Raw genomic sequence first — 13,021 nt, forward strand, 5'->3', positions numbered from 1 at the left:
TTGTCATTTCAGCAAATCGTGTGACAACTATGCATGATTTTGGATATGTTGCACTGAACATGAAGTATGTTTACCCCGAGGACTCAGGCACCTACACTTGCCGTGCTATCAATGAACTTGGACAAGCAGTCACTTCAGCAACACTTGTTGTTCATTGTAAGTAGCATTATAGAATAGAGGATGTGGGCAATATTGAAATATGTTCATTAAAAAAATGGATTCTTTGTTTTATATCTTTCGTGTTATTGTGAGATTTTTTCAGGAAACTTTAGCTGAGTAAACTGAATTTACTATCACAATATCACAGATACTATTTTAAACAAATTTAATTCTTGTAAATAGTCTTCATGGATTTGCCACTGGATGACATTGTGCAAATTCCACAATATTTCGTCAGAGCAATTGTCCGACATCTTCAGGTGGTTGAACTTTGCTGGTGGCTAGATACTACTGACTGTACCCATACATCGGTGCCTCTGTATATAGAATACGCTTGCGAAGAATGCACAGGCATGGAAATCATGCATGCACAATGATTTACAGATAGATGACGCCATACTCAAATGCCCTCTGCTGAAAATTGCAGAGCAACACCCTGCGTGTGCATTGTATGCTACATTTACTTACATTGTGGCCCGACGTTACTCACTAAAAAACCACATTAGACCAATGTTATGGCGAATCTGTCATCAGAAAATCTTGATTTGTCAGACAGTTGCTCTGAGGAAATATTGTGGAATTTGCGCAGCATCATCTGGCGGCAAACCCGTGAAAACTATTTATGACATATCCGATAGGAATGCTTGAAGAGTCAAATTTTATTCTTGTTGATGAAGTAGAACAGTATTTTAATTAAAGGCAAAGTTTTGCTTTCAAAGTCTTCCTTTTTTTTATTTTTAAAAGTGATGTATCAGACTGAAGAAACAAAGTGAATTAGGCTGAACAGTAGGATCCAGTATTCATTTGCTTGTGTAATGTAACAATGGACTGTAGAATTGCATGACATGTAGATGAGCCCAATGCACATTGAGCTTGCATGCTACTTTAATAACAGATAGTCTGGTATGTTGATCACCTTGAGTGTGACTTTTTAAGTGGTTTTCCACATTTATGTATGGGGGCACAATGCAACTCTGCTTCTTAAATGCAGTACACAGAGACAGTTGAAACACAAAAAAATACAGGTTGTAGTCCACCCAATTCACAGACTGGTGTTGTTTAGATATTCCTCCCCTTGAATTAAGGTGACATTTTGCCAACAGGAAGGACATTTGGACACAAAAATGAGTACCAAATATATGATAGAAAAATTCACATCAGTTGCATCCTCTGCAGTGAATCAGATAATAGAAGAAAGAAAATGTGTGATCCACTATTCCCATCAGGCTTGTATAGTTCATATGACAAATAAATAAAAGTAATGTTCATTATGGCAACACTCGTGTGTTGTGATTATTAATAGTTAGACAGCATGACTTTTTCTGATATCTAGGATAATTTTGTGTTTTGAAATAGATAGAAAAGAATTATAGCACTTTCCTAAAACAAAAAGAAAACAACTTTTGACTTTTATTCTTATATTTTATTTTCTTTCTTTATTTTACCTTTTAATGTGCAAGGAGATCTGTAGTATTAAATGGTTGCAATAACTAATCAGCTCTTTGCAGGCCGACATAGGACTCTATTTAGCTGCTATTTATCTATACACATAGAGTTCACATTTATGCAATTTACAATACTTATACAATAAAAATAATTACCCATTTTTTGCAAGGAGTGTTTGTCATAAAAGTTTATATTCTTGCAAAAAATAGGTAATTATTTTTACTGTATAAGTATTGTAAATTGCATAAATGTGAACTCTATCTGTATAGATAAACAGCAGCTAAATAGAGTCCTGTGTCGGCCTGCAAAGAGTTGTGACAAAGTTTTTAATGGCTTTCATGTTGCCCACAGCACATGTGGGCTAGATAGGTTCTCTGGTGAGGATCTCTGATTCAAAATACAACCGTGGCATTTGCATTTATATTTGTTTTACTAGGGGAATCTTTGACTTGCACTTTTTAGTATTTTAGAGGTGCATCTATGACCCTTGATTAAAAAAGATGCTGCTCAGGGCAAGGGGAAAATAAGGACTATGAAATAATGAATATTATGTTGTTGAATCTGAAACAAGGAGAGACTTCCGCTGAAAAGTTACAACCAAGGAAACAAAGATGTGAAAAGCACTGATTAAGACAAAGTGTAAGAATTTAGTATACTAACAAATGTTTAATTATAACAATGAAAACAATCAATTAATGATAAAATTATTTAATTGGATGGATAAAAAATCTACTCACCAAGTGGTGGCAGAACACACACATAAAAGACTGTTGTGATTGGCAAGCATTTGGAGCCAGTGACTCCTTCTTCAAGCAGAAGGGTTGAAGGGGAGGAAGAAGGGTGAAGGAAAAGGACTGGAGAGGTCTAAGAAAATGGGTAGATTTCGGGAAAGGCACTCAGAACTGCGGGTAAGTGGGGAGACTTACCATATGAGATGAGAAGGAAAAACTGGTTGTTTGGGACTGCATTGGATGAGACTTGTAAACCTGAGAGCTTAAAGGTGGAAGACAGGGCAATATGTAAGACAGAGATTACTACTAAAACATTAACTCATGCACAATGTTTTAGTAGTAATCTCTGTCTTGCATATTACCCTGTCTTCCACCTTTAAGCTACAGGGTTTTCAAATATCATCCGATGAAGTCCCCAACAGTCGGTCTTTCCTTCTCATCCTGTACGGTAAGTCTCCCCTGACCCGCAGTTCTTGGTGACTTCCCCGAAATCTACCCATTTTCCTAAACTTCTCCAGTCCTTTACCTTCACCCTATTTCCTCCCCTTCAACCCTATTGCCTGAAGAAGGAGCCACTGGCTCCAAAAGCTTGCCAACACGACAGTCTTTTATGTGTGTGTTCCGTCACTGTTTGGTGAGTAAATGTTTGATTAGATTATTTCTATGTAATCATTCCAAATGCTTCTTGTAAGAAATAGAATAAGCAGTGCAATGTTGTTGCAGCCAAAGCATCGTTGCTTCTGGAGAGCCAACATGAGGCTGCACTGCAGAAACTTCAGCAGCTTGAAGATACATCACGGTATCAACGGCGTGAAGAGGAGGAGATTATTGTAACTCAGCCACCAAAGTTTACAGCTCAACTTAATGGTCCCACAGAGCTAATTGAAGGTCACAGTGCTCATTACGAATGCCGCATTGAACCGTATCCAGATCCCAACATGCGTGTTGAATGGTTCCACAATGGAAAACCACTACAACTAGGTAAATTGTTTCACACATATGGAGTAGATTCTTATAACTGATTTTCTATTTGCTTTTTGTTTGTTTGGAAACCATTTTTGCTGCTTTCTTTCTGAGTCTTGTCTTTGCAACATAAATTTTTGTTTTAACTTAATAACCATTAATTTATTATATAATTAAACTTCTAAAAAATTGTTTTAGTATGTGACATTATTAATAGTTTCTCTCAAATGTCTGCTGCTATCTAATGGATTCCTGTTATATGCAGGAAGAGGTTTCTGCCATTTTCTGATTCTGTGTGTTATGTATTTTCTGAATTATTGTACCATAAGATTGTTGATTGTTGCTTTCATTTTCTTTTTTTGTACTGAACAGGTCACCGTTTCCGGACTACTTATGACTTTGGATTTGCTGCACTTGATATACTTACTGTTTATCCAGAAGATTCTGGAGAATACACTTGCAAAGCAACAAATAAATTGGGGCAGGCTTCATCATCCATAAAAGTTAATGTCAAATGTAAGTTTACTGTCTTAAAGTATGGGCAGTTTCCAAATCTTTTAAATATTTAATCTAGTGTCTTTAATTAGGCTACTCATAGTAGAACTGTGATAAATAAACCGTTTATGAACTTTATTTTTTGAAAATATGAATGACAGTTTTTTGGTTGTGTACTTTTCAAATAACTCCTTATTTCATAATATAAAATTTTTAAACATTTGTTTCCTCTTCTTACTGGAATTTTACATGTACCTGTTCCAACAGCATCTGATCTTGAGACTTTGGAATGCACATGAGTAAAGAAAACTTACTCTCTCATATTTTAGAGTTAAACTTTGAGCGAGATGCTGTAAAGTAAAACAATGAACTCAATGCATAACAAAGTTACTTCAAAACTGAATATGAGAAATAATCCTTATAATTTTAAATGACAGTTCTAAATATTTTCTCAGGCAGAAAATTTAAATATCTGTTATCATAAAATAATGAATAATAATCATCATTACTCATTAAAAGATTAAGAAGTTGTCTGTTCTGAGAACTAGAAGAGAAAATTAAACACTCATCAATACATTACACTGTAAGATATTTATGGGGAATTTTTTTGACAGCCCGTTCATCAATCATTTTGGACACCCAACATGAAGGCGCATTACAAAAGATTCAGTATCTGGAGGATGATTCCCGCTACAAACGTGCAGCTGTTGAAGAACAGGTGATAGCTGAAAAACCACAATTTGGACGGCCATTACGAAATATTGATCGATTGCCTGAAGGACAGAGTGCTCACTTGGAGGCCACACTTACACCAGTCAATGACCCTACAATGCGTGTTGAGTGGTTCTGCAATGGCAGACCCATTCCTCAAGGTAAGATGTCAATACAAGCCAACTTTTTATGCTGTTAATTCATTATTTGTATGTGTGTAAAGCTAGTTTTATTTAGAGCTGGAAGTATGAGTTCTCTTCTTATTTTTCTGTATTAATTTTTTGTATTGGAAAGAATTTTTAGCCTGTTTCCTTGAGTGCGAATTGTGGTACTACAATATGTACTGCTGAGTGAACACACGAAATATTAAATCACACAATACTAGTAATCTATTGATTCTCCACTCATGTACTAGTTAATTCAAGAAACTGACTGAGAAGAACACTAAAAGGCATAAGTCGAAACAGAGCAGTGAGAGTAGGCAAGTTTTCCTCAGAATAATTAAGATACTTGGATGAACTGACACTGGAAAAACTATTTTGAGGCACAAAAAATCTCCTCAGACTTCAGGAGCAATGTAATAATAATAGCACCAAAGAAGGGAGATATTGATAGATGTGAGTATTACCAAGCCATAAGTTCAATAAATCCTGGCTGCAAAATGATAAAATGGATTATTTACAGAAGAATGGAACATTTGGTAGAAGCCAACCCAGGATAGATCAGTTTAGGTCCCAGAGAAATGTAGGCAATACTGACACTAAAACTTATCACAGAAGACAGTTTCAAGAAAGACGAAGCTATATTCTCTGCAGTCCTTAAGCTATAGGGGGGGGGGGGGGGGGGACCAGAGTGAGAAAAATTACCTACAACTTGTACAGAATCCCAACTGCAGTTGTAAGAGTCAAAGGACATGAGAGGGAGGCATTAATACAAAATTATTGAGACAGGGTTGTGACCTATCCCTCAAATTAATCTGTCTGAATTTAGTAACCTAAGGATAAAATTGGAGAAGGCATTAAAGTTCAAGGAGGAGAAATAAAATCTTTATGGTTTACCAACGACATTGTAATTCTGCCAGAGTTGCAGAAAAGACTCTGAAGACCAACTAAATGAAATGGATAGTGTCCTGAAGAGGGGTTGTAAGCTGAAGGTCAATAAAAGAAAAACAAGGATAATGGAATGTTGCCAAATTAAGTCAGTTGATGCTTGGCGAATCAGAATAGGAGAAGATGCAGAAATTAGTAGACATGTTTTGCTATTTGGGCACCAAAGTAACTGATGACAGCAGAAATAAACATGATGTAAAATGCAGAATGGCCATGTCAAGCACAGTTTTTTCTGAAAAAGGAGAGTATATTACATTGAATGTTGGGAAGTCTTTTCTGATAGATTATGTTTGGAGTGTAGCTTTATATGAAAGTGAAACATGGATGATAAACCATGCAAGCAAGAAGAGACTGGAAGCTTTTGAAAAATGGAACCACAGAAGAATGCTGAAGATTAGATGAGTGGATTTAGTAATTAATGAAAAGAAACTAAATCAGATGAAGGAGAAAATAGCTTCATGGTATAACTTATCAAAAAGAATGTATAGACTTTTAGAACATTTCTTGAGGCATCCACTTATACTTAATTTGGTTATACAAGGAAGTGGGAGGAGCACTTGAAAACAGTGAGTTGAAATAGATGTGGGTTGCGGAAGTTTTGCTGAGATGATGAAACTTGCACAGGATAAACTAGTGTGAAGACCTACATCAAACTATTCTTCATGCTGAAGACAACAACAACAAAAACAACAACAATAATACAAGCCAAAACTGACTAAATATCATGTGAGGCTAAAAAACTGATGACAGGACACTTCTTTCAGTATTGTTCTAATGCCTTTCATCAGTAAATTTGTCTAGAGACTGCTGTTGCATATCTTTTTTGAAAAGTGTCACAAATGACCAAAACACATGCATTCTTGAATAATATCAGAGTTAATCTTGTAGTGAAGTTGTTAATCCATCAATTTGGAAGTGGTTAGAGATAAACAGAAGCTATTTGTAAGACAAATAGAATGTGTAGCATTCAGTTGTTGGCATAATTAATAAAAAAATTCTTCACATTTTTTAATTTCCTTACAGGTCATCGTTTCAAGACAACTTATGATTTTGGATATGTGGCACTTGATATCCTGTATGCATATGCTGAAGATTCAGGCACATATATGTGTAAGGCACGTAATGCAGTTGGAGAGGCTGTTACTACATGCTCTGTTACTGTTGAAGGTAATTTGTAGATTTATGTTGTCCCTAGAGTAACAAAAATGTCTATTATAAGCAACACGAACTTGTCATGTACGTGAATGCTTTTTTTATGTTGGCAGAAGTAAATATCATATCCAGTGGAAAAAAATCTTTACAGTGACCTCCTATTTAAATTTAAATAAATGCAAAAGTTTTTTAAATTTCAGATTTTAGATCTGCTTATGTTTATTTTCTGGCATGTAACAACAGGGTGTATATGCAGACAAGGAAAAAAAAACACCTGGATATCTCCTGGATTTCCCGGTTAAAAATACACTTTCTCACAAGTGAAAATACACTCTTTCCGAGTTAAATGATAGTATATTTTACTCCAGAACTGTAAAACTTATCAATCCTTTGAATGGTTATGGTTGTATACACTGGTGCAGAATTTAACAGCAATTTAGAAAATGAAAATCAGGGAAAAAACACGTTTTGGATAGATCTTTGATGTGCAGCAACCTTTACATGCATTTTTTCTTATTGAAAAAGTATAAATTCAAATTCTGCCAAACACCGCATGTTACTTTCCGAAGCATTGAAATCAAGATTGCAATCTGCTTTTGTATGCCAGTCAAAGCTCATGTCATGTGATCTCACCAGCTGATGACAGCAGTTATTCAGATCATAGGACATAATGTAGTCAGCCAATAGCAACATCACTGTCGAGTAGCGCAAACACACAAACAGGAAAATTTAATGGTTTAAATTAATATACATAGTGCTTCTACAAGAAAAGCAAAGCTTTCACATATAATATTGGTCTCTAAAGTTAATAAGTTGCAAGAGAAGTTGAGCTTACACATATAATGCTGATCTTTTTTGTGCTTGTTGCACTTCAAGATATATCACACAAATGTGCGAGGAAAATTTTTAATAACGACATATAAATGTCTGATCTTTTGGGCTAGAAATTCATATAAATGGCTCATCGTCAAAAAGTTGATTTTTAAATGAGAGTCACATTCTCAGTGATTTAAGAAATTCACTGTACATTCTCACACATAGGTCAACTTGCATAAAAGGAAATTTAGTTTGAAAGTAATGCTTTTCAAATCACCATTCGAAAAATATTTTCCCATGACCTATTACAAATAGGTTTGTTTCAGCAGTTGCCAGATAACAGGCATCATCCCACTTGTGCAGCTACGATGATGTAGGAAGTCCAGATGTTCGTACATGTAAAACATTAGAAGATCTTACATTATGTCATAAAAGAAACAAAACATCAGACATACTCCAAGACCATTGGAATTTAGTGAGCAATACTAAAAAGTGCACAGTTAAAGTGCATACTTGAAGTACACATTTGTATGTCCAGATTCTCAGCGAAGTAGGCCTCGATCTGATATTAAGCTTTTCAGTGTGTTTTTCGGGATGTAAATTTTCTTGGAATACCAGTACTGTATTATTTCATGTTTGGTTCTTTATTATGGGATAATGCCATACATGCCAGAAGATGAAAACATGCACTTGAAATGCACCAAACAGTTGAAACTAGCCAACTGTATGAAATTAAACACTTCATTTCAAATACATTGACTGCCTCAGTGGCAAAGATTAATAAAATCCAAAGACATGATGAAAATAAATCAGAAAAATTAATCGGGGTCCAACCAGGTAGGAAATGCTTGCTGGAAAGCAAGGATAAAGGAGAGCTTAGATTGAGAGTTGGAAAAAGTACTAGAGGGATTAAAGAGAACAAAAACAGGATTATTGAGGTACTTGAGCGATTCGAGGGAGGTAAAAATGCAGAACCCAACTTAAACATTGTATAAGTAGAGTCAAATCTCTTTGGAATTCCGTTGGTGAAGTGGTAATGTATGCACCTGAAGTTTGTGGTGTAACAGTGTAGTTCTTATTTTCCAGAGTATTTATTCTGCAGATAGGAATTTCAAATCAATTCTTGTGCCTTTTTAATATGATCTTTGTGGTGTCGATTGTCTTTGTTGTTATCTGTTCCACCAATTTTCTTCATTATTCATTGAAAGTGAGTCTCTTCATGTGCAGTCACAATATTATGAAAAGGATAGGTTGCTACTCATTATATAGTAGTGGAGATGCTGCATCACAGACAGGCACAACAAAAAGAATACTAAACACATAAGCTTTTGACACGAAGGCCTTCTTCAGAAATAGACATTCACACAATCACAACTCACACACACACACACACACACACACACACACACACACATGATCACTGTGTCTGGTTGCCGAGGCCAGACTCAGACCCAGATTCAGAGACAGTCTTCATGCATATGTGAGCTGCATTTGTACGAATGTGTGTGTGTATGTTGTATATTTCAGGGGAATGCCTTGTGGCTGAAAGCTTGCGTGTTTAGTAGTCTTTTTGTTGTGTCTGTCAGCAACTCAACATCTGTACTTTTCATAATATTGTCATTGTTCCAGCCTGGATTTTCCATTGTTTGACCCTTTATATGCATCTTTTCAAGACCAAAATTTCCCATATTTTTCAGTGAGTATTTAAAGTGTGAATAAAGTAAGTTAACATGTATTCCTGTTTGCATTAAGTATATATTTCCTGATATAAAGTGATAGACACAACTGAAGTAATTGAAGAAAATTATGCTGTTAACTTAGTGAAAAAAATTTTTTTTTGTAGCTAAATCTGGCCTCTACTTGGATACTCTTGATGAAAACCGCTTGAAGAAAATAAAAGACCTGGAAACATTTGAGAGGCCTCAAAAACCAGAAGTTGAACCTGAAATGCAAAAGCCTGTGTTCATTACTCCACTTGTCAGGTACACAAAATTAACACTAGTAACAACTGTGCATAATTTGAAGTATTAGAAATACTTAGAAATTAATTAAAATGTGAAATATTCTGTTAATGCCTGGTACACAGTATTTACATAACAATTTTTCCTCCCATTTTCAGCTTAGAAAATCTGAAGGAAGGTGAACATGCTCATTTGGAATGTCGTGTAGAACCTATAAATGATCCTAATCTCAAGATTGAATGGTTCGTGAATGGAATTGCCATAAAAACAGGTCACAGGTTCCGTACTACACATGACTTTGGTTATGTTGCTCTTGATATTCTGTACACATATGCAGAGGACTCTGGAACTTATATGTGTAAAGCAACAAATTTGGTGGGAGAAGCTGTGAATACTTGCCAGATAACAGTTGGAGGTAAGCTTTTAACATCTTTACAGTAGGCTAACCTGAGCTGGAGTTGTAGTTTGTAGTTTTTGGAATAAAATGATGTAATTTGGAAGGTACATCAAAATGGAATTATTTGTTGAAACCGCGTGTTGTCTGTATTTCTTTCTCTTAATGTTTGCCAGTTGCAGTTCACCTTCTATGTTCTACTTAATTCCTTTGTCTCATATACAATTGTTTATCTCCCAATACTGTGCTGTTCACTATTCATTACCTTTTGGTACTGTTTACAGTTTCTATTTCACTTCACTGTAACTCACTGTACACTCTCTTGAAAAGTGTGTTATTAACTTACAAAAAGTCGTATCCTTTGCACATCATTGATATGAACAGCTTGGTGATGAAAATTCTGGTCAACTTTGTTAAACATGTTGTACAGTTTTCTTTGCAGTGTATAACTTATATTTGCTTCAATGCCCTCAGAAGATGACATCCTTTTTACAACAGCCTAAAATTGATAATTTTTTGCTGTGCAGTTAAAATCCATGACTAGAGTTGCCTGCAGTTATTTATGGCAATTTGCATTATGCTCTGTAATACTGTATTTACTCGAATGGGGGGGCAAATTCTCGAATCTAAGCCGCACCTGAAATTTGAGACTCGAAATTCAAGGGGAGAGAAAAGTTTTAGACCACACCTCCAAATCGAAATAAAGTTGGTCCATTGTAACGTGAGACACAATTTAAGTCGAATGGATGAAGATACAGCTACAGTAGTTTGGTTTGAGTCGTAAGCTTAACAGTTGAGCTTTACCAAGCAGCCATTGCTATGTGTCAGGTGCTCCGTCCGTATTTATACGGGTACCCTTCCTTTTTCACGTGCTTCGTCTGGTTTGAATCGATTGCTTATTTTGCTTTGACCTGACAAGTGCTGTTCTCTTGGTTGGTTATAGGTGTTTATGTCACTCTAAGCTGAAAATGCATTATTGTACTTTGTCATGCATTGTTTGTCGCATTCTGATAATGAGTGTTTACGACCTGTCGCCGCTTGCGGCATGGCTTGCTTTTGTGCGTGCTACTGCGACTTACAATAAAAAAAAGAGAGGAATTGTCTCATAGGTGAAACAATGGCAAGTGACTGCTATTTGTTGTTACTTACACCACTGCTTTCTTTGATAATGATCAACAAGAACCAAATAATAGACTGCGTATGATAGAAGATGTTCTGAACGAGAGTTTAGTGAAAATTTTTCTCCGTTAGAAAATATTCGCAGATGCCTCTTTAGTACATTGTATTCTGCACAAAAATTAGAGTAATCTTAGATTTAAAAATCTAGTCAGTTGCCATGCTTAATGTCTGGCTATCACTATTAAGCATAAGAATAATACAAATATAAACATGACATGGTATGTATGTTCTTCCGCGTTTGCTGCTGTTTCACACTAGTTTTGTAGTTTATTAGGCAGACAGCATTTAAATGAGATAGCAGCAAACACGAAAGAATACATGGCATAATGTTTATATTCTTGTACCTTTTTTTTAAATTTATTTACTGACGCAGAGGTTTTGGTGCTAGTATTTATCTTTATGCCTGCAAAGCATGCCTGTGTGGCACTATGTATATTTGACGGCAGAAGTTAGTTGTGGCGGTACCTACCAACATTTTTCAGAACTTCCACTTACTTTGCACTCAATTCTAAGCTGCAGGCACACTTTTGGATTACAAAAACCAGGAAAAAAGTGCAGCTTAGATTTGAGTAAATATGGTACTGCCCTTCCCAAGAAACATGAGAGTGAAGTATATGTCACTATACCGAAGTTTCCATGGAATTTTTGAATGTGCACAAAAATGACTTCAGTATTCTGTGGAATTTTTAAAAATTGGACTATAAAAATTGCTCTGAGTTACATTTTCAAACTATTTTGTGAGTGCGTTAAATTGGTGTTTTTCATTGAAGCTCTCAGAGTACTGAACAGAAAGAATATTAAAATTAACAACATGTTAGCCGCTGTTAGAAATGTAACTGATTATTGAGAATAAATGCATATTTATGTGCATTTGCACTCAGTGTACTATGAATTGTTGCATGGAAGCAAAGTTCTAAATGAATATGAAATTCTAGAGGTTTTTTGACTCCAAATCTGCAGTGGGATTGTTCCACTAGAAAATGCTGTAATATTGTATGCATACATGTGTGTTTAAAAGTCCAATTTTAAAAACATGATGTAAGTTAGTTAGTTTCATGTTCATGTTTAGTATTGTACTTTTAAACAGTTGGATATTCAGGTAATATTACATCATTTTCTAGTGAAACAATCCCCTAGCAAACTTGAAGTCTGTGGTTTTCAGGGTGCAAACAACCTCTAGAATACATATTCATTTTGATATTTTGCCCACAACCTTACTTCCATGCAATGATGTAATCAGATCAAAAAGGAACTGAAAAAGGAAGCATAAATTAAAAGAATACAGAAAGAGCTTGTAAATGTGTTAATCACATATGGCCACATGAGGCATAATTTATTTGATTTAATGGTGATGAGATGCCTAAATTTGTGATTCTAGCCAAGAAAATCATGTAGTGCTGTTTCCTTTTCCTTTTTTCTGGGGAGGGGGATTGGTTACTTTATTTTCTCAGAATAAATCAGTTAGTTTCACTAGGAATTCACTTTTTTGTGTAAATTATCCAATTTTAGCTGTCACATTATTTGCTGTACTTGATTTTATGGTATGTGTTTTCTACACTAATTGCTCATTGCAATTTACGTGTCTTTCAAAAATCTGATATGATAAAGGACATCAAATGACACAAATGTGTATAACGTTTTGTTTTAGCTCGCCGTAGTATCTATTTAGAATCTCAGCATCCTGAAGGCTTACAGAAAATCCAAGAACTTGAGTCACAAGGTCGGCCTGCTCGACTTGAAGTGGAGGAACCTGAAGTCACCCCGCCACGTTTTGTAACAGAACTTAGGGTGAGCTTTATTGTTATCTTCACATTAATTGTATGACGTGGCAATTGTTGGGTAATGAATATTAAATACTGAGGAACAACAGAAGTAGAATGTTTTTATTGTTTCAAATAATTGTGT

At 35.4% G+C, this 13,021-nt stretch overlaps 1 protein-coding gene across 1 annotated transcript in view; it reads left to right on the forward strand.

Annotated features, from left to right (window-relative positions):
- The window catches only part of LOC126188355 (titin), a 516,411-nt gene that overhangs the window by 116,310 nt on the left and 387,080 nt on the right, over nt 1–13,021 (forward strand). The window contains exons 29-36 of the mRNA XM_049929953.1: nt 13–156; nt 3,060–3,317; nt 3,672–3,815; nt 4,409–4,666; nt 6,638–6,781; nt 9,426–9,564; nt 9,702–9,958; nt 12,765–12,904. Coding sequence (XP_049785910.1) covers nt 13–156; nt 3,060–3,317; nt 3,672–3,815; nt 4,409–4,666; nt 6,638–6,781; nt 9,426–9,564; nt 9,702–9,958; nt 12,765–12,904 — 1,484 coding nt within the window. The remainder of the gene's footprint in view (nt 1–12; nt 157–3,059; nt 3,318–3,671; nt 3,816–4,408; nt 4,667–6,637; nt 6,782–9,425; nt 9,565–9,701; nt 9,959–12,764; nt 12,905–13,021) is intronic.

The sequence above is a fragment of the Schistocerca cancellata genome, chromosome 5, assembly GCF_023864275.1.
Source record: "Schistocerca cancellata isolate TAMUIC-IGC-003103 chromosome 5, iqSchCanc2.1, whole genome shotgun sequence".
NCBI lineage: Eukaryota > Metazoa > Arthropoda > Insecta > Orthoptera > Acrididae > Schistocerca > Schistocerca cancellata.